This window comes from Panthera uncia, chromosome D4 (assembly GCF_023721935.1).
Source record: "Panthera uncia isolate 11264 chromosome D4, Puncia_PCG_1.0, whole genome shotgun sequence".
Lineage (NCBI taxonomy): Eukaryota > Metazoa > Chordata > Mammalia > Carnivora > Felidae > Panthera > Panthera uncia.
This window is the reverse complement of record NC_064807.1, coordinates 39,139,409-39,162,211: the sequence shown is the minus strand read 5'-3', so window position 1 is coordinate 39,162,211 and position 22,803 is coordinate 39,139,409. Positions and strand designations below refer to the sequence as shown.

Below are 22,803 nucleotides of genomic sequence, written 5' to 3'. Positions count from 1 at the left end.
ACCCAATCATACCCTGAACTTAAGGATATATTGCAATACATTGTACTTGGTAGAGTCTTGTCTGTTGTTAGGGAACACAGAGAAATAATCTTGAAATTCTAAAGCGGTTGAAGGAGAAACAAAGACCCCATTTGTGCAAATTCAGTACATTATAATGTAATTAGCATCATAGATAATACGAATATGCATGTATACACCGAGTTAGCTGTATCTATTGAAGCTATGTAACTTGATCCCTACTCCCTTTTACATGTAAACAGAAGTCCAAATGTTCACTTAGAAGATCGAATCTGTTCTCCAATTTCCACCCAAGTGTTTCTCAGGTGTCTCCTTGCCCAGCAAAGTCATAACTGTGGCAGGCGACAGATTAGGAGGCTTGTTTCTTATCTGGATAGAGATGATTTAGAATTAATCAGCTTTTAAAACAGTGTGCAAATAACCGACAGCTCTCTTGTACAAATTAGGCTGTAGTTCTCATTGAACTGACGAGGAAACAGAGCAGAGCTCAACTCCCTCTGAACGCGGTGACCAAACAAACACTGCACTTGGGCAGTGAGGCTGGCTAACTCCTGTTGGACCACACAAGTGACATCCCAACTGGGGCATGTCGAGCTTGGAAGCGGGAGTTACAGGCAGCGTAATGAAACGGCCTCCTTGCCTTTCAGATGGGCTGGAGGTCAAGTTCGTTTATTTGTTTTTAATTTAGCTGAACTTAGAGGCAGGTTGAAAGATGCCTTTGCCGGCAGGGATCTTTTGAATAGCTGCACAAACCTTTTGGTCTCTCTGTCGCTTCCCTCCAACCTCTCCTCTCGTTTGCAGGATTAGAAAAGCACTTGGGAGGCACATTCATCTTGCCGGCGTTGTCAGGAGTGATCAGCGAGTTTTATTAAAAGCCCCGGGACTGCCTGAAAAGCCTCCTTGTCTGAGTTTGAAATGAAAGGGGCATGTTAAGATCTTGGGGCACACTGTCCGGACCCCTTGCCCTGCCCCTTGGACTATGAGCTAACATCCCTGGGGGAAGCACAGAAGCCCTCCTTTGTTGAAGGGATTTCGCCGGTGGACAAATGGAGCTGGCCCCTGACAGCATGAGCTCTCGGAGCTGGGGAGGGCCCCGTGCCCTGCCGCCGCCGCCGCTGCTGCTGCTGCTGCTGCTGCTGCTGTTGCTGCTGCCGGGCTGGGCAGGTCCCACCTTCATCAGTGTTAACCGTGGGGTCAGGGTGATGAAGGGCAGCTCTGCCTTCCTGTTGGGGGATGACCTGAAGTTTGCCATCCCCAAGGAGAAAGATGCTTGCAAAGTAGAAGTCGTGATGAACGAGCCAATGACCCAGAGGGTTGGGAAACTCACTCCACAGGTAGGTTGTACCTGAGATTTTCTATTGAGTGTGTGTGTGTGCGCGCGTGTGTGTGTGTGAGAGAGAGACAGAGACAGAGACAGAGAGAAAACAAAGCGGTGACAGCCTTCCAAGGGCTGGAGTGGACAGTCTCTTGTGTGGTGTGATATGGTCAGTCTTTATGGGATTATTCCTGCCCCAAGTGACTTCATCCATTGCTAGTCAGGGTGCCTTTGGATAAGACATCAGGATTTCAAGATGTGTTTTAGGCCACACTTGTGACCGCAGGATAGCAAAAGTAAAACGTGAAGACATTTTCATCTCTGTCCATCACTTGAACGTTCCCTTAAGTAGGAGGACAGACATGGAAAAAAGAGGTGAAAATACTTCACTTTAAATATTCACTATTCTTCAAAGTGCCTGGGTGGCTCAGCCAGTTAAGTGTCCGACTTCAGGTCGTGATCTCATGGTTCGCTTATGGCCCCGGTTTGCGAGTCTGAGCCCCTCATCTGGCTTGGAGCCTGCTTCGGATTCTGTGTCTCCCTCTCTCTGCCCCTACCCAACTCATGCTCTGTCTCTCTCTCTCTCTCTCAAAAAAATGAATAAACATTTAAAAAATTAAAAAAAAATAGTTATTCATTGTTCTTTAAAAATGTCTGTCAAAAAAATATTTCCCTTTAGTCAAGACCTTGGAGACCTTGTCATTTAAGAGTACTCTATGCACAGTCCTTTTGTAGGATGAAGAGTTACTTTCTAATCCATTGGATTTTAAAAAGTCTGTGTTATATTGTATTTGCTTAAAGTAGGAGTTTATCTCTGTACAAAATAGGAAATTGCTTCTGGTTTCCTTACTTGTTCCTACTGTGGTTTAACTTCCATTGCAGACAAGTTTGAGAATATTCAGCACCGGCTGCTGCTGCTGCTTCTGGAAAAATACCCATTATTTGTGAACTGTGAACATGAATCTTCTTCTCCATTTGTCTAAAGAATCATATTGCAGGAAGTTATTCAACAGTGGTACTAGATGTTGTAGAGATGGGCTGGCGAGACTTAGATAGATGCTAACTCAAATGGACATCTTTACTGCACTCAGAATACAGTCCGATTCAGAAACCTATCAGAATTCTATGGAGGGTCCTCACTTAGGGAGTATTCCTGAAGTGATAGCAACCAAATGTCTCTCTCCAATTTCCCAGGAGATTTTCTTTTGTAAGTCCGAGCATCCAATGGGCACCTGAAACCCGTCGGTACACAATAATGGCCCTCGCTCCGAAGGGGTTGTATTCCCAAGTGTTTGGTAATTGCAACATGACTTGCACTGTGGAAGTGTGTTTGATTGGAACTTACCAGTCGGGGAAGGAAGAGAGACCTGGGATAGCTCATATCCAGAGCTCAGATGTGCTTAATGCAATGAGTGGGTGACATGAATAAGTCAGCTGCAGAAAATGGAGTCCCAATTTCCGGAGTTAAAAGCACCTCCTTGGAGTTGTGGAGAGTAATGTAGGACCCTAATCCTAGAGCTGCACGGATATATGTGGGTGCCTTATAAAGACTGATGAACTCATCATTTGGAACCCTTCCAATCAACGTATTTTTAAAAATTGTTCAACGTTTATTTAGAAGTGAGGCTGAATATCTTGTGGGGAAAGAGAAAACAATTCTTCCTGCTGCCCACTGGGGCAACCTGTGGTCCATCTGTATTCAGCTCTGGCCCCAAGCATGGCAATTTGGGGAGAATATGCTGTTACGTAAGCCAGTCTCTGAGACGTATCCTCTCCCAGTCCCAAATAGCCCGTGACTTATACACACACACATATAGTACTTTCTCTGAAAGTAACGAAACTGTCTCCATTATTTATTTTTGGTGCCATTTTAATGGTCTTCACTCTTTGGCTGGCTCTGCGATACCAGAGGGCAAAAGGGGATCTAAGTTACTACAACTAGGTAAAACGCTTATTTTCTCATAAGGATCGGAATAGTTCTCCAAGTCATCTCCATTCCAAACATTCTCAGATTTTAAGGCAAAAATCCGGTTACTAGGAAGAATATGGAGCAGAAACAACATGCCTGCCTGGTTGAGGCAAGTCTGGATGGGTAGGCTGGGGACGGGGCTCCGAAAAGTCCCAGGTTGTCCCCTCGTGTGCTGTGGCTTAGTGTAAGAAAATGTTCCGTGAGTGCATTTCCGTAGGTAAACCAGGCATCTCAAATGGATTTGAATGGTCTACAGAAAATGTGTGACTTACAGCTTCTAAAATTTATTGTGTGAAAAAAGAGGCCATTGAACTGTGGAACTTTATTATATTTCTGCCAAATATTGGAATTTTGTACCATAAGGAAACCTATATATCCAGAAAACTTTGTTTCTCAAATTGCCAGGTGATCTTCCCCGTTTGTGATGATACTTTCAACAGAAACCAGATTCCTAAGTAAAGTCTGGCTTTTTTTTTTTTTTTTTTTTTGGAATGTGTGCTTATTTTCAGCGCAGCCCTCCCCAGGGATTTATTTCTTATGGCGTTTTTGAAATTAAGCATAGCCAAATGCGTGTGCACACACACAAAGCCTAAACATTATTCTTTAATAGCACTTACCAGTAAGTCGAAAGCAAGGCTTATGTGAACCCATTTCTAGCAAGATGACTGTATTAACAACACCCCACTGTGTAATGAACGGTTTTATTTGATTTGCAGAGAAAATGTTTTGTTTAACATCTGTTCAATTAGTGTTTTCATTTCATTACTGAAGTTTGTCTTAGGACCAACAGGTTCATTTTCCTATTGGATATTTGGAAAGGGATTTCAACCGGCGCATGCTAGTACCTTCTGTTTAGATAACCCTCTTGATATAGTCAATTAGATAAGGTCGGTGGCAATATGTTTTCCTCATGTTTTAGGATGAGACTGCCTCATGCACAGCACTTCTCACACCTGTTTCAAAGCAAGAAATTTCCTGGGTGGAAAGCACCTCAGTGTAGAGCTGAGCTTGCTTTTTTGACTAGGAAATACAGCAGTAAGAGAACATCTCTAGTTTAAACCAGTTTACTGTCATTAAAGTGAGTAATGAGTTAGGAATGTGTGACAATTTAATTATAAATTGTAATTGAAAAGCAGTTGAAGTGGAAAAAACCAAGGCTAGACAGTAATTAGAAAAGGATTTAGCTCTCCTTTGTTTTAGTTGGTAAATTTATGGACAATTATGGTTGTCGCCTTTTATAAAAGGAAAACATATTACGAAACATAAAACAGATGTTTCTTTTAACAAAGCAGATTGTCCCTTTATCACCATGACTATTTGTCAATGATATGGGGAAGGTCTTTCCTTTATCTCCTTCCTTGTTGTCAGTTAAAAAGAGGAACCAATGATGTCTGTGGGAAAAGAAGATCATTGGTATTAGTAATAAAGTCTTCTCAGGGAGGATGATGTCTGTAAATGATTGAGCCTGTGACAAAGTATGAGCTAAACACCGTGAACTCAACAGTGATGGTGTGTGAATGCCTCAGGGGTATTTCTTAATCCTCTACCAAATGAGATTGGGCAGAGCAAGAGTCATGGTGTGATGGGGATAGGATATTCTTCTTTTAGAAATTAGGTTTCCCCAAACACAACAGTGAGCAATTTCCTGAATGGTTCTGAGTGAGGTGATACAGTTAATGATAATTTTATTTAATACAAGAAATTACCTTTAGTTTGCTCTGTGTCTCATCAACCATTTCCTCCATTATGTAACCAATAACACAGCCTTTTGCAAGTGTATGAGAAACACGTGTGGGTTGTGTTTGGCCCCGATCAACCCCAACGCTGTCCGTTGTCGGTGGTTCCAATTTTGAATATGAAAGTGCTCTCTGGAAAAGAAAGAAATGAAAGGAAAAGAAAAAATGCATAATATTTATAATACAGTGTGTTTGAGGGGTAACGCATGCCTTTTCATGCATACACCCAGGTAGACCTCTTTAACTCAATTGTTATGAACCCCTGAACATTGTGGGTGTATAATATTTTGACAAATGGAACCATATTTAAATTTTTTTAAAGCTTATTTCCTTATTTCGAGAGAGACAGAGAGAGGACGGGCAGGGGAGGGACAGAGAGAGAAGAGAAGGAGAATCCCAAGCAGGCTCTGGACCGTCAGCGCGGAGCCCGATGCAGGGCCGGGACTCGCAAACCGGGAGATCATGATCTGAGCCGGAACGAAGAGTCAGACACTCAACTGAGCCACCCAGGCACCCCAAATGGAACCATATGTTAAGTGTATTATAGACTATAAAAATCATTGTATCAAGAGATAATTACTTCTTAATATATCTGCTTGATCTGCTTAGATTTTCATAATTTCGATATTCTCAAAATAAGACACATTTGTATGAAAGCAGGATGGTGAGCGGGCACAGGGGTGGGTAGAGGGGCACAGTGGATGGTGGTGGTTACAACGTGCACACACGCACACACACACACATGTGCACACCCCACTCACAGGCCATAATTTCCCCAGGCAGTATTCCACTGCCAGAAAAATCAAATCTTGTACCATTTTTTTTTCACAAATATTTATCCATTTTTTCACATGAACTAGGTCTTTGACTGCCATTTCCTTCCTAATGAAGTAAAGTATATTCACAATGGTTGCCCGATTCTTGATGAAGACACAGTGAAGCTTAGACTTTACAGGTAAGCAGCACACATTACCGTTCTGTGTACTTCTTAAGGCTTTATTTCTATAGATAGATATTATCATGAGGCTAGTTACTAGATTCCAAAGAAGACAGTCATCAGTAGAAATTGAGGACCTAAGTAGATGAGGCAAGAATTGTAGCTGACTTTCAATTACCTTGATTTGTATCATCGTCCTGGCGGCTTTTCTGCGGCACATTTCTGTCCTGCTTCCCTTTAGGGGATCACCTCCGGTGATCCACCTTCTTACTTCTAACAGGAAATGAAAATTGCAAAATACAGATTCCTAATGAGAAGTAGGAAAATATATTCCAAAGCTGAAAGGTATTCTTCATTCTGATTATCAGCTGCTTAGTTCATAAGTAGTACAGTAGCTTCTAATTTTAAACATACTAAATGATAGAAGTGTTAAGAAAATCAATTATAAAGTTAAGTGCAGAGTGACCATGTGATCCAGCAGTCCTACTCCTAAATGTATAACCTATATTTTCACTTGTCCACAAATCTTCACTGTAGCATTATTCGTGATATCTAAAAAGTTGAAATCCTAACTGATGAATGTATAAGCCAAATGTGACATATCCATACACTGGAATGTTATTCAGCCATGCAACGGAATGACGATCTGATTCAGGCTACAGCATGGATGGACCTTGAACCCATCATGCTCAATGAAAGAAGCCAGACACAAAAGGTCACATACCTTTTCATTTATATGCAGCATCCAGAAAACACAAATCCAAAAACACAGATTAGTGGTTGCCAGGGGCTGGGGAAGGGCACATGGGGAGTGACTGTTAATGGCTATGAATTTCTTTTTGGCGTGATAAAACCGGTCTGGGATTAGATAGTTGTGATGGTTGCACAACCTTGTGAATATACTAAAAACCACTGAGTTGTATGCTTTAAAAAGGTGCATTTGAGGGTATATGAATTATAGCTCAGTAAAAAATTAATTTAAAAAGGAAGCTCATGGTTATGATATTACTCACTTCATAGAGGTGACTGACAATTCAGTAGATGGGATAGGCTTTTAGATAGTTTTTTACTTATTTTTGTCACCGTTATGAATATTTGGCTAAAATATCCTAGTGTGTATTTCCCTGAAGTACTACCGTAACACAAAGCATTTTGTAGAGGACGCTGGAACAGTGAATCATCCTATAGACACTTATGATCACCTGTTATAGCTCACGGCCCTATGCTGAGCATAGGAAACCCGAAGGTGAGGATACATGGACCTAGCCATGCTCCTAGGCTGACCCAAAATAAGGGTAGATACTTGTAATGCAAAACAAGTCTTGAAAGAGAGGTGGGAACAAAATGCTGTGCTCAAAAAAAAGAAACAATACCCGAGGATCCCTTATAACCAGCACACTGGGTGGTTTGATCTTTCTACGACTGCAGAGTTAAAAAACGAACTTCGGACAGCTTGCCTGGAAGGGCTGGAGAAGCTGATGAGTTCTGACTGCTCCCACTCCTGGAGTTTCCAAGGGGCAGAGAGGGTGCAGGAGCAGGACCGGAGAAGGGCTGAGGCAGAGGAGCTGCTGTTGTTGGTCTCGAGGACATTCGAAATAGAATATTCAGAGGAGGTGGAGGCAGAAAAATCAGAGAACATGCTTGTTCCCTCCTCACCTCCTCTTCGGCCCCTTTGGCAAGCTGCTTGGCCTTTGTGCCTTGCTGTTCTCACCTGTAAATGGAATTAACAGTGCCTCTCGTGGGTTTCTGAAGAGCAAGAAGATGTTGATGCTGCAGAAACTCCTCACCCTTTCACTCCTGAATCTCAATTCGGCCCATAAACTGCATGAGCTTGATACTCTTAAATGATACATGTGCTGGGAGTGAGATTCTGAGCTCCCAAGAAGTCATTACATATCAGCACGGATGACGGGTTTGAGAGAAGGTGTTGAAAGAAAGATCCCGGGGATGGAGATGGCGGGAAAGGGAGTCGACACCAAGCTAAGGAGATGAACGGACGAGGACAGAGATTGGGAGTAGAAATCCAAACTCTTATAAAGGCAATCTTTAAGCTTCAAAGCAAGTCAGTTCACAGATACCAGAAGTATCTGAGCACCAGTACATACTGCCTTTGCTCTGTTCTCTCCACAGATTTACTGAGACGGATACCTTCATGGAAACCTTTATCCTGCGGGTCTATCTCCTGGAACCAGACTGTAACATCATCCGTATGAGTAACAACGTACTGGAGGTGTCCGAATTCTATGGCCTGTCCCGAGCCATTGATAAGAACGTGCTCCGATTTGACTACGAGGGGGCGGCCGGCCTGGAGTGCACAGTCAGGCTGGATCCTGTGGGAAGCCGGCTGCCAGCCCACGGTCAGGTGGTCCTGCTGGAGCCTCGGCCAGAAAAACCTCGTGGAGATCAGCCGCACAGTTTTTTCCCTGAATCTCGTATGTATGTTTGAGTACTTACCTGAATGTTACGAGAACTGATGTATCTGGAAATAGTCATTTTCCACTGGGACAAAAAGTTGGACTTGATCTAAGAACGTGTTTGTTGCTGGTTGAAACATGTCAGTTAGTGGGGAAGAGTATGCACTTGGGGATCCGTACGACCTGGGTTTGAAAACTGCCTCTGCTATTTATTTCCTGGGTGATTTTAGGTAAGTTACTTAACTGCAACAAGCCTCTGTAAAAGGAGTAAGGAGAGTAGCTGCCTCACAGGATTGTGGAAAGCTGGAGTAAATGAGACCCCGTGCACAAAGTGTGGTTCACACCGTGTCTGGCTCACAGCAAGTGCTCCGTAATTGTCAGCTGTTATTATTCATGGTGGCAATGGCAGGGGTCGTGAGAGTAGTTGGTGTATTTATTAAATACTGTTTGATTATTAATAAGTCTGAGGTAGAGCATAGCGGTAGCCGTGGTTGAAATCAGGAAGAGTTGATGGACAATGTTCCTTCTGTTATTCATTTCATCAGTATATTTTGGGCACCTCCTATCTGCACAATAGTATTCTAGGCATTATGGGAAGGCCAAGAAATAGAAGGGATAATCACGATCACAGTAATGCCTTGAATTTGGGCCACAATTTACAGCTAAAGGCAGGCTAGCACACGAAGTGCTCTTGTTTAGGGTTCACAACCATCTGGTTAAGAAGTAGAATACTCATTTTGTACGTCACTGGAAAAGTGAGTGGCCTATGTGTGTCATTTACCCCACAAGAGTGAACTATGAAGCCGGGCAGAGACAGAGAGACTATGGCAGAGATGATTATGGTTTTTAGTGGGAGAGATCAGGTTGGCTGAGGTGGTTACAGAGTATTTAAAGGGGGGGTTAAGAAAAGGACTAAGCGGACCTGGAAGGGTGTCTGGACTTGAGGGTGTGACGAGCACAGCAGGGAGAGAATTTCAGTGAGTAGAACAGCCTCAGAGAGACCACATGAAGAAGCCATGGAAGCGGATGCAGTGAAGGAAGGCCTGTGCTGGACGATGGGCGGCAGTCGTGACCCAGAGGCCTATCTGTCAAGGATATTCAAGCACCAGAACATGCATTTTATGATTTTTTTTCTCTCAGTGTGACTTTTGGTGGGCAAGGATCTCAGGAGACAACTGGTCAATTATTCTTTTCAGTAAAAGAAACAACAGGGTCCTAGAACAATGCCAGCCCTCTCCGTGAATGACTAGAGGGTATATGAGGGTGTTCGTGAGGCAGTGAGAGGGAATAACTTTCCATGGGAGGGAGGATTAGTTTTTTACATTTCACAGTCATGCTCAAGTGACTCTCTTAATTCACTGCTGTCCATTCTAGAACTGCGAACAGACCTGAAGTGTCCAGGTGGAAGCTGTAGCCTGGGCCTGAAGAAAGCAGGAAGTATCAAAGTGAGCTGTGAGGAGTTCCTGCTGATGGGGCTTCGTTACCAACACACGGACCCCCCTTCTCCCAACATTGATTACATCTCCATCCGGCTGGACCTCACAGATGCCAGGAGTAAAATCGTATACAAGGTAGAGTTCGGGGTTCTGTGTCTGTCCCCCACCGCAGCAAGAGAGCCACCTCCATGGAGCTGCTCGTGCTGACTGCCATGCCGGGACAGACAGCTCCTGGGCCATTGCGGGTGGGACTGTCCAGTGACGCATGAGAACTGCAGGCTTGTTGGGGCGCCTGGGTGGCTCAGTCGGTTAAGCGTCCGACTTCGGCTCAGGTCATGATCTCACGGTTCGGGGGTTCGAGCCCCGCGTCAGGCTCTGTGCCGACAGCTCAGAGCCTGGAGCCTGCTTCGGATTCTGTGTGTCTCTCTCTCTGTGTCTCCCCTACTCACATTCTGTCTCTCTCTCTCTCTCTCTCAAAAATAAATAAAGCTTAAAAAAATTAAAAAAAAAAAAGAACTGCAGGCTTGTTCTGCCCGTGAGTGCTTAAAATTGGATGGAGCCTTTGTGCAGACTGTCAGTCTAGAATTTCTCCTCCCCGACTCTCTTCTAACTCTGCCACCACTAAGGCAATGGAGGAAGGACTGGGGCCAGTTACATGCTACCCTTCTTCTTCCTCCTCCCCCTTCAGTATTCTTCAGCTTGTCATTTGATCTTTTGTAGCACCCTCTCTTTGAGGCTTCATTTCCCCCTTCTTTTATAGAACCTCTTTTCCCCCGTTAGAGGAAATGAGGGGGCGCACACATCCACTAGGTAAGTCCATGGGAAACTAGGAAGAAGGGGAAACCTAGTCCCATTTTTACGAGTATAGTAGATAATATCCTTTTCATTCTTCCAGACTTTGAGATGGAGGACTAGGTCATCAAAGAGACAGGCAGTCCCCCCACGCCTCCTCCGTCGCTCAATCTCTTTTAAATCTTCCGCCCTTCCCTTCTATTGACCTCACACTGACATGAAGGTAGAAGATGAAAGCAATTTATATGAAATATTTAACATGCTACTCCACTGATTCATATACTCTAGAATTGGTTTATTTGGGTAGCTGAGCAGCTGTGCACCAGCTAAAACAGCTCAGACTTCATGCTGACCTAAGATGATCCACGGTAGCCTTCATGAAAGACCTCCATCTTTCAGACTTTGACTTCTCATTAGGATTCCTCCTAAGAAACTCAGATATTGAACATTATTATCCCCCCGCCCCCGCCAAGGAATTGATAAGACAAGAAATGATAAGAAAATAATAAAGTAAGATCACAGAATTTTAGAATTGAGATAGATGGTCTGGTCATATTGATTAGGTAAATAACGTGGAGAATCTTAAAGGATAGATTTCTGAGCCTCACGGTAGCGAAGAGCATGAACACTGGGCCCAGTTTGCCTGGGTTCCAATGTCTATTTAACTAGCTCTCTGACTTTGGATTTTATGCCTCAGGTGTTAAAACCTGAAAACGGGGATAAGAGAACCTACTTCTGAGAGTAAGCGGGAGAAATAAACAAGATGATACTTACAAAGCACCTGGCACATAGTAAGCACCATGCATGTTTTGCCAGTTAAAGAAGCTACCCAGGAAAAAATGGATCATCAGCTACGTTTGGAAACGACTGGTGTAACCCAACCCCTTGTAGGGTGGTGGCCAGAGAAATTGCATGCCTTGTCCATACATATGTGGCTGTATGACTGAGCCAAGACTAAATGCTAGGCCTCCTATCTGTAGATGTCTTTTTGTCTTTTTGACACAAAGCTTTCACTTTTATTGATTTCTTATCTCCATTAAAAAAATTAGACCCATTTTTCTTCCTGACTGATTTTTCTTCCTTTAATAAATTTTTAAAAAAATATTTCTTTATTTTTGAGAGAAAGAGAGAGAGAGAGAGAGAGAACGAACCAGCAAGGCAGGGGCAGAAAGAAAGGAAAACACAGAACCCAAAGCAGGCCTCAGGCTCTGAGCTGTCGGCACAGAGCCCGATGCGGGGCTTGAACTCATGGACTATGAGATCATGACCTGAGCCAAAGTTGGACACTTAACCGACTAAGCCACCTAGGTGGCTCCCCGACTGATTTTTCTTTTTTTTTTTTTTTTTTTTTTTTACATCTCTATATTGAGTTAGGACTTTGTTTGTTTATATTTTCAGATCAGTTTGATTGGGATTTTACCCCTTTAAATGACCTTCTTGTTTTATTAGTTAACTTACTCCATAGGCAATTTGGCATGTCATAAAACACATTCTTTTATGAATATCAAAACAATATGCTCACTGCAGAGAATAATTTTTAAAAACCGCATAGAAAGCACAATAAGAAAACAAAACGAGTTATGTTTCAACCCTTTTATACACACACACACTTATACACATGGTAAGGAGACAGGTACAACAGTGTTGATTCTGTTTCATGCAACTAAATTTATACTATATTTGAAGTTTTAAAATCTTGTTATTTTATCATTTTTATGCCTGTACAGTCCATTCTCATCAAGTAACTAAATGACACTTCACCCATAATTTCTTCTAGATTTTTAAGGATTTCTTGTTTACATTTGTTTTTGTAATCTACCCAAAATGAATTCTGTAGTATTGCGAAACACAGGAACAGTTTTTTTCCCAAGTAGCCAAGATTTCAGCACTTGGTATTGAAGAACTAACCTGTTTCTCATTGATTTTTGATGCTGCTTCTATTGCATAGAAAATATTATGTACATGACTTCAAGGCTAGTTCTTTTGTTCCTTAGATTTGCCTACTTATTCTTGTGCCAGTATCATTCATTCTAAATATAAAAGGGCAATGATACACTTCAGTATTTTACAGGCAAGTGCTTCCTTATCACTTGTCTTCAAAGTTTCCTAACCCATTCTCACCTATACGTAGTTCTCAAGCCCTACGTAGTTTTATCGGGATTGGATTAAAACTGTTTGCTATTTTGGAAGTAATTGGAATATTAGAACATTTAGCATACTGAGCCTTCTTATCCAGAAATGAGGGATCTCGCTTCATCTAGGCAAATGTTCTTTGATGTGTTTCTGTAAAATTTGCAGTTTTCTTCATGTAAGTTGAGCATACTTATTAAGGCCTGTCCAAGGCAGTGTGCTTTTGGGAAATTACTATGAATAGGCACTTTCCCCTCCATTATATCTTCTCATTGGTTACTGATGATAAATAGGAAAGCTATTTTTTGGTATAATTTTCTTTTTATCTGACTTCTTTCTTGAATTCAATTATTCCAAGAATTTTTAAATTCTTTGGGCTTTTGAAGACCATAATTATATCTTTCACTAATGATGATAATTTTGTCCTTTCTTTTTCAGTAATTATTCCTCTTATTTTTGCTATGTTCTCCACTGGTTTGGCCAGAATAATATTAAATATAATGATTCCTATAAGAATCCTTGTCTTGTATATTTTATCAATATCAACTGCCCACGCTGTCCTTTTTTAATGCCTTTTGCCTTGATTCGTCTTTCTTTGAAAGTAAGATGACCACTTCTGCTTTTTTCTTTACATGGTAACTTTGGATTGTCCCTTTGCTTTTAATCTTTGTATGCAATTTTATTCTAAATGCCTCTCCTATAAGGCATAAGTAATTAGCTATTTAATTTCAGAATATTTGTCTTGAACATGGGAATATAAGCTATGGTTTTATAATAATGGGTATAAATTTTTTCTATCATCTTGTTTTATGTTCTCTTGCTAACTAAAAAAAAAATTTGTCTTGTAATATAGATTATATTTTCTATGCCTTTTTCTTCACTTATTTGAAAGTCGTTTATCTGACCTTATGTTTTACTGGGATTTAGTTCGAAAACTGAAAACATTGTTTAACTTAAGTTTTTAAAATTTAAGACAAAAAATGAAATGAGTCTTTTTGGCTCCTTCCTATATATGATGAGGATCGGTCCTATTTATCCTTTCTCCTAGTGATTGCCCATCTCCCCACCTTTGTTTATGCAATCTGAAATGTTAGTTGTCTCCTCAGTGGCTCAGTCAGTTGAGCCTCTGACTCTTGGCTTCAGCTCAGGTCATGATCTCATGGTTCGTGGGTTCAAGTTCTGTGTTGGGCACGGCAGTCACAGCGCACGGAGCCTGCTTGGGAGTCTCTCTTCTCTTTCTCTCTGCCCCTCCTCTGCTCTCACGCACTCCTGTGCACTCGCTCTTTCTTCTGATGAAACTAAACATTTAAAAAAAAATAAACATTTAAACATTTATAAGTAAACATTTAAAAAAATAAAATTTTAGTTCTAGCGTTCGGTTATTATATTTGTTATTTCTTATATCATCTATCTTTTATTTCAAGTAAGCTCTTTTTGATGTTCATATCCATTTTGTTAACATGTCTAAAATAACATATTTATTTAGGCTTAACCCTAGGCTGAGATGGTCTTATTGTTCAGCACCAGTCCTTTTATATTGTGATTTTCCCATTCTTGAATTTTCAAATTATGACTCTATTTTTTAACGGCATGTGCAAAATAGATACTCTAAACCCTGAGATGTCTCAGCGTATCATTAATTTGTCTTCATAAAGCATGCAGCAGGAGGGGAGAGGGGTGATTGTCTCCTCTTTCTCTATTGTACTTCTCTCTCAGGAGTTTTGCTGGCTAGTTTCAGGACTTCTGACCTGGGGGGGCCAGTTTTTGGGGAGCGGTGGGGAGAGCGTTGAATGAGACACTGATAGAATATGACTTCATGCCCCCTAAGTCTGGCAAATGTTTCAAGCTGCTTCTTTGTCCCCAGGGCAGTTTCCTGCTTTCTCTGGGGATCCCCGGTCCTGGATGTCTCCTACTGGTGGATCTCATCTCCAGAGGAGGCGTTTCTGACTATTCACTTGCAAGTCCTCCCATAGCTCCTAGGATGATTCCCATCTCCAGCTGCCTGTGGCAGGGATTCTTTGCCTTCTCACAGAAGCACCCAAAATGTCAGGGTCCAGGATGACCCCACACCAATCCTCTGTCCCACTTGGCCCATATCTGGGGCACTCAGATATTTTTCTCTGCTGCAAACAAGGACTACAGGCAGATCCCAGAACAGACACCATTATTCTTCTGCGTCTGGCTACTTAGTTCCTCCTGTATGAGCATCAGTCCTTTGTGTTCTTACCTGTAAAAGATACATTTTAAGGCTGGTCTCAAGGAAACTTCTCTCTGGACACTGGATACCAGAGACAAATATAGCATTGCCCACTTTTCCGCTCCACGGAGGTGTGTGGGGTTGGGGACCAAAGGAGTGACTCAGCACAGCAATGCACTCTTCTCTACGAAGAAAACTTTCTCTTCCCCTCTCAACCCTTCTCTATTCTTGTAGTGAGTGAGAGGGTTCTAGAGTCTGGAACTGGTTCTAGACAATCTGCTTTCTAAATTCTGCCCATAGTATTGGTATCACATTCACTTTGAAATCTGTTGTCACTTTCATTGGAACTTTAGTTCAGCCTGAGCCAAAAAGAATTCCATTTTTAACATTTTGTTGCATACAGATTACAACTTCTAGTCCAATATCCAGTGTTCAGCATACTGAATGTGACTTATCTGGGGGTCCAGTATTTCCATTTCACAAATGGGTGGAGGGGGGAAAGATCTAGGAATTAAATAGCTTGATTAAAATCGTAAGTGCTGGACATAGAATCAAAAGGACATTTCCTTCTGATGCCAAAACTATTGTCCCTTTTCAACCCCGGCTACATGTTAGAGTCACCAGAGAGTTTTAAAAATACCAGTTTTTTCAGAATGCAAGCTGGTGCAGTCACTCTGGAAAACAGTATAGAGGTTCCTCAAAAAACTAAAAATAGAACTACACTATGACCCAGCAATTGCACTACTAGGCATTTATTCATGGGATACAGATGTGCTGTTTCAAAGGGACACATGCACCCCCATGTTTGTAGCAGCACTATCAACAATAGCCGAAGTGTGGAAAGAGCCCAAATGTCCATCGATGGATGAATGGATAAAGAAGATGTGGGGTATATATACAATGGAGTATTACTCGTCAGTCAAAAAGAATGAAGTCTTGCCATTTGCAACTACGTGGATGGAACAGGAGGGTATTATGCTAAGTGAAATTAGTCAGAGAAAAACAAATATCATATGACTTCACTCATACGAGGACTTTAAGAGACAAAACAGATGAACATAAGGGAAGGGGAACAAAAGTAATATAAAAACAGGGAGGGGGACAAAACAGAAGAGACTCATAAATATGGAGAACAAACTGAGGGTTACCGGAGGGGTTGTGGGAGGGGGGATGGGCTAAATGGGTAAGGGGCACGAAAGAATCTACTCCTGAAATCATTGTTGGACTAGACGCTAACTAACTTGGATGTAAATTAAAAAAATAAGTAAATAAAATTAAAAAAAAATACTAGTTTTCTGGACATCTGGGTGGCTCAGTCAGTTGAGCTTCCGACTTCGGCCCAGGTCATGATCTCACAGTTCGTGGGTTTGAGCCCCGCATTGGGCTCTGTGCTGACAGCTCAGAGCCTGCAGCCTGCTTCGGATTCTGTATCTCCCTTTCTCTGTCCCTACTCCGCTTGTGCTCTGTTTCTCTCTCTCTTTCTCTCAAAAATAAATAAATGTTAAATTTTTTTTTAAAAAATGCCAGTTTTCTTGTCCCTTTTTTGGAACAAGTAAATTAGAACCCGTGGAGATAGGGCTTGGGCATTTAGTGTATGTTTAAAACTCTCCAGTGATTCTCATGTGCAGCCAGGTTTCAGGTCACTATAGGACACACCGTTTACCATCCTGTTAACCAGATATGTGATAGCTTTACTTATGTTGTTTCTTCCCTCATATTTTCTTTCCCCTCCAAAAGTCAGAGAGTGCGTGGTTGCCCGTCTATATCAGAGCCGGCATTCCTAATCAGATTCCAAGGGCTGCGTTCATGGCCATGTTTATTCTGGAAGTGGATCAGTTCATCCTGACCTCTTTGACCACAGCCGTTCTGGACTGTGAAGAGGATGAGACGCCCAAGCCCTTGCTGGTGTTCAACGTTACTAAGGCCCCACCCCAGGGCTACGTGACTCATCTGTGGGATCACACCAGACCCATCTCCTCATTCACCTGGAAAGATCTAAGCGACATGCAGATAGCCTATCAGCCGCCAAACAGCAGCCATTCTGTGAGGAGACATTACGAGGTAAGAAGAAAGGGAGACGAAGCTTCCAGCCTGTTTGGTATTTACAGAGTTCTCAGAGAGGCCACTTCCCTTAACCTTCAGGTGAGTTTGTACAGTCATTGCCTCAGAGGAGAATCCATCACGGTAAATCTGGAGGCTCCTCTAGATGCCTAGAGGAGCCAGGCAGGTGATCCAAAGAGCAAATCCGGCTGGGGTGGGGAGGCAGGGGGAGGGACACTGCAGGGACTGAAAAGAGCTGGCCGTTTAGAAGGCACAGGTGCACCGGGGCTCCGATGACTGCTACCCTGTAAGAATACAGGCAAACAGACATACCGGGTAGTTATAACTCTTGTCCTGCAGAGACATTGGAAATCTGTAAATTTGTAAAAATGTGTCAATTTTTTTAAGTGTATTTATTTTGAGAGAGAGACAGAGAGAGTGAGCAGGGAAGGGGCAGAGAGAGAATCCCAAGCAGAGAGAATCCCATCCGCACTGCCAGCGCGGAGCCAGATGCAGGGCTCGAACTCACGAACCGTGAGATCATGACCCGAGCTGAAACCAAGAGACGCCAACCAGGCTCCCCTCAGTGTTTCGATTTTTAAATATATAATACATATTAAAAAAATAAATAAATAAATATATAATACATACTAAGAGTTTTAAAAGTTTTAAAATTGTGCCAGCTACAAAATATTTCTGAGGACCACTTGTGGCACAGAGCTCACCAGTTTGAGCTGGCATCCTTGAAAGCCTTCCTGCATTACAGAGACCATTGGAGTTAGAGATGACTTTGTCTACAATCCTTTCATTAATGCATTCTATTATTCCTTCTTGTTTCAGGGGGGAGTGTTTTACTGGGATCCTTACTTTTAACGAATAGCACTGACTCAGGATAGAAGACTTTATAGTCTCACTGGACGACTAATTTCCCTGTCAAACACTTTCTGTCAGGGAAGTCCTCTGCCTAATCTAAGTACCGTCTGCTACTATTCCAGCCTCTTTCCTCCTGTTTGGTTTCAGATGGGAGTTGAGAGCCGCTGGTTACAGTCTTGCAATAATAATGCTTAACCAACCTGTAGACCTACCAGTGAGTTGATTCAAACAGGATGGAAATTTTAAATGAGCGGGTTGACACAGACTTGAGTTCAGGCTTATTAAGGAAAATGAGTGGCCCTGGGATTCCAAATTGTCCTCCACCGAATTTAGGCATTTTCTGCATTTAGCCTCCAGGGCAGGCAAAAGACTTCAGGCTACAAACGTCGTCCTTTTCTTTTCTTCATTTCCTAAGAGTAAATGGTGGCTGTTTTTTTTCATGCTTGCCCTCACCTCTCGTTCCTTCCGTATGATGAAGTAATTTCTCATCAGACGTCTGCTTTTACCTCGAGCTCATAAACAAAGCACAGCTACTCTGGCTGCTTCATGTATGCGTTTTCTGACATCGTACAATGTAATCTTAAAGCAGAACCTGTCCAAATGTGTGTTTTTGTTGTTGTTGTTGTTGTTAGAAGGTGACTCTCAATTTTTTCAGTGGAGATGAGGTGCTTTATAGACCCTATTTATAGCCCTGGGGTCATTCAGCCACCTGGGATGGGGCCCCGAGAGCACAACCATGGCCAATGCTTCTGGAGCTAACCGCCCCTTCCCTGGACTGTAATGCCAAGGAGGTCCATTCTTTCAGCCATGAAAATTCATAAATTACGAACTTGTTGTATGGAGACGAAAATTTTAAAATACTGTTAACTGAGGAACAAGATCTAGAGCCTGAAAAAGTGAGATGAGGTTGTCAAAAAATGAGATCAGGCGACGGCTGAACCTATATCTGTTTTGCCTCCAGGTGTGATGTATACCCCGGGAATAATGGTATTTTGTAGCTATAAATTATCGACGTGTGATTCCTATGCAACTGTTTGTTTACAGGTGGAGGTGGAGGCTTACGACTTCTTCTTTGAGAGGAGCGCACCCATTACAGTCCACATCTCCATCAGAACAGCGGATACGAATGCCCCGCGAGTGTCCTGGAACACAGGTGAAGTTCAGTGTAAGGCATTAAGCAGCACACCCCTGAAGGGAAGACAGGAAAAGTGCATGGGTCGGGAAAGAAAGGTCCTTTTCTTCCCATTTCGCACATGAGGCAACCGAAACCCAGCCAAGTTAAGGGTATCGGATAGTTGTTTTTGTTTTGTTTTGTTTTTCCTGCCTGCGGGCTGAGAAATTTGAAACCAGGACTCCTGTGCTGTGAAGCCACGTTTTTTTTTTTTCCTCTGTAGGAAATAAGCCAAAAGGACACCTTTTAACTGAATGCGGCCAAAAAGTAACTATTTGTGATATTGAGCTACAGTTGGACTGAGAAGGAAAAGGTCTCTAATTCGAACCGTTCAGAGAAAGGGAAGGAAAATGGAGACCAATTCATTGTCCTGTTGTGGGGACATGCAGGGAAGCCATAATACACGAATAAGAGCTTAAACTGCTTTATTTGTTTTAAAAGAAGGTCACTTCCGAGTGGTCTTATGATGCAAGGTATATATTTAGATCAGATGTAAATGTGGAAGGTGAATGAAGATTTTCCCCTTTCCCGCTGATTCCATTGATAGCAGTCAAGACCTACTTATAAGCAGTGGTGGTAGGCTCTGTGAAGGGGAAAATATTTCTGTCTGATTTAAATCCTCAGGTGGTGGCTTATACTCTGTGTGTGTGTGTGTGTGTGTGTGTGTGCACGCCTGCATGCAGGTACACACACACACGTGTTTGTATGTGTGTGAGTTTGGGTCATGATGGAGAACATTGGGAGATGTCCCACTCTACCTCTGCTAGAGGGATAATAAAAGGAAAGAATTGGCAACCTGAACTTTATAATAATCATATACTAAGTGGATTATGGCTTGAGCACAGATTATTCATAGCCTGTGTGATCTGTGAAATCCAGGCTTGTTAAGAGAGCTCCAAATCTGGTTTTGGCTACTTTGGACATCAGAATCTTTTTTTTAAATGGAATTTTACTTATTATGGCTTAATATATGCTCATCATTGAAAACTTGGAAAGTGTATCAGACAGAATAAATTGAATTAGTGGATAATAATAATAATAATAGGGAATGGATAGAAATGAATGAAATCATAATGGATGAATGAATGAAATAGTAATGAATGAATGAATGGAATCATTCATTACTCCACTGCAAAGACAGAATCACTGTTAATATCTTGTTATAATATACTTCTTGCTTGCTCTGTGTCCCGTGATGCCTTGTCCTATGTGTAGCACACAGTCTGGGCTTCAAAACCCTTTTATGAGTCGCAGAGATTATATGTGCTTGTCCTCCCTCCCTCCTTCCCTCCCTTCTTTCTTCCCCCTCTCCCCCCTCCTCCCTTTCTACCCTCCCCCTCTCTCTTTTTCTTTCTTTCTTTTTCTTTCTTTCTTTCGTTCGTTCTTTCTTTTCTTTCTTTCTTTCTTTCTTTCATTCTTTTCTTTCTTTCTCTTTCTTTCTTTCTTTCTTTCTTTCTTTCTTTCTTTCTTTCTTTCATCTTCCTCCCTCCCTCCCTTCTTTCCTTCCTTTCTTCCATCCATCCATCCATCCATCATATCCATCCATCCTTTCATCATAGTGTATGTCTTATTCCAGGTTCCCTAGCAAACAGCCCCTGAGGCAGGTCATAGGCACTAACCCTATACTGAAAACAGGAATAACAGGGAAAGGAAGTTGTGGGGGAACAAATAAAAAGGGAGGGTGACTGAGTTTATCAGAAAATGAAGTTGTTTGTTCAGTCAGGCTGGTGTTTCCAGGTGGAAATGGAAGCACCGTGTGTGTGGGAAGGGCCAGAGGTGGGCTGGGGAAAGGGTGAGTAGTCTCTCTCTCAGCTCCTCCCCATCTCCTGTCTCACTGTGGTCAGTTTGCTTCACTGGATGTCAACTCCCCACATGTCCACGATGTGCTGCCTGGTTCTTCTTTGTAGCTGCTACAAACTTCCGGGGTCTCATGGTATAGGACCCGGCCACGGTCACAAGGGAGGTCATGCCAAAACCTGGCCCTTGCCCAAGAGGACGATTGACGTAACCAGCCTTATCAGAAGATGAGTCAGTGGTGGCAGCCGGGACTTTACAATTGCGGGGACCCTTATGGGCTGCTGCAGCGAGAAGGCAGGCACACGGTCATAGCCAGGGAGGCAGGGGAAGCTGGGCAGGTTTAAGGGGAAATGTAAGTGGGTCTGCCAGTACATCGCCTTTAAGTTTTATCAACTTAAAAACCTAAAAAGCTTTGTTCCCTTTCAAGATTCTTGGCAATCTGTCAGCTCTTGGATCCACTGAGTAATGGGAATGCTTGATGATGCTCAGCTCCCTGTTTCTAACTGGAGTGTTCCATCCCAAATCTGTATCTCGCTGCTCTAAGCAGCACTTAACCCCCTCTCCCCAGATTTCCTCTAGCATACTGGGTCCAAGGAGAAGGTTTTATTTCAGTTCCTTTAGTTACAGAAGTTCCTTCTTTCCTCGAGCCTGGAATAAAATTCAGCCCTCATTTCTAAGTGTCAGACATTTCATGTTCAAGACCATTAACCACTCCCCTAACACCGTAGCTCTGTATTTGCACATGTAGCCATGTTACATTCTCTGTCCTGTGGGCTACTGTTGCACTCATAGCTTATATGGAAAAGCTCTTCTGATTCTCTTGCCCACTTCAAATATCTGGATGTCACCTTTGAAAAATGCCTTGTGGACATTTTTGAACGAGACCCCTGTGAGCATAACATCTATTCTTTCCTTACGGGTTTCTTTTCTGGCACCACCGTGCCTCCAACTGATATATATCACAAGGAACCAGTTATCAGGCTGGGGTTAATAGTATTAGATGCGGAAATGTTACTAAAAATAAAAGCTAAACTCCAGTTTCTTAAAAAGCTTTCAAAGATACAATTTTCAGCTAGTTTTGTGAGTGAAAATTCATTAATCTTGTCTTCAAGTGGGCAGGTTGGCACGTCATAGAACTTTCCAGGACACTTTTCTGTTTTCTCTTGTAGGTCTGAATCTTCTGGAGGGGCAGTCTCGGGCCATCACTTGGGAACAGTTTCAGATTGTTGACAATGATGACATCCGTGCTGTCCAGCTGGTCACCGTGGGTGGCCTGCAGCATGGACAGCTTACAGTAAGAGGTGAAAGATCAACCTCTGACCTAGAAGAGAACCCAAGAGTCTTTTCTCCAAAAGCAGATCATATTTAACAGGATACACATAGCATCTCTTGGGCCTCATTTCTTTTTTAAAAGTTAAAAAAAAAAAACTTATTTACTTCATTTTTGAGACAGGGAGAGAGACAGAGCGTGAGCGAGGGAGGGGCAGAGAGAGAGGGAGACACAGAATCCGAAGCAGTCTCCGGGCTCTGAGCCGTCAGCCCAGAGCCCAACGTGGGGGCTCGAACCCATGAACTATGAGATCATGAATTGGACCAATACCGGACACTTAACTGACTGAGCCACCCAGGTGCCCCTCCTGGGCCTCATTTCTAAGTGAATTGTCATATCCGGAAAGCGTGGAGTTCTTGAAACCATTCGCTTTTGTGTTAGGGTGCTCCCATCAGTGGATGACAATTCACAAGCAGCATCTTGTGCTCAGCTCATTATTTAAATCTCACATGCCATGTAGGACTCCTTCTAAACATACTCTTTAACTGATGAGCTTATCCCAGTGGGAAGACAAAATATTTCCCTCTCGTTTCTCTGATTCAGAGGAATGTATTAAAGAACAGAAAAACTTAGTTTTTTAAATACTTGGTAATCATTATGTTATTAGTATAATTATGTTATTATGTTAATTATAGTATAACTATAAGA

The 22,803-nt window shown here is 42.4% G+C and overlaps 1 protein-coding gene across 1 annotated transcript in view; it reads left to right on the top strand.

Annotated features, from left to right (window-relative positions):
- Positions 1-629: 629 nt before the first annotated feature.
- The window catches only part of FREM1 (FRAS1 related extracellular matrix 1), a 137,104-nt gene continuing 114,930 nt past the window's right edge, over positions 630-22,803 (top strand). Inside the window, exons 1-7 of the mRNA XM_049635133.1 lie at positions 630-1,352; positions 5,899-5,993; positions 8,106-8,407; positions 9,764-9,960; positions 16,682-17,005; positions 18,902-19,010; positions 21,995-22,126. Of these exons, the coding sequence (XP_049491090.1) occupies positions 1,065-1,352; positions 5,899-5,993; positions 8,106-8,407; positions 9,764-9,960; positions 16,682-17,005; positions 18,902-19,010; positions 21,995-22,126 (1,447 nt within the window). The 5' untranslated portion in view covers positions 630-1,064. The remainder of the gene's footprint in view (positions 1,353-5,898; positions 5,994-8,105; positions 8,408-9,763; positions 9,961-16,681; positions 17,006-18,901; positions 19,011-21,994; positions 22,127-22,803) is intronic.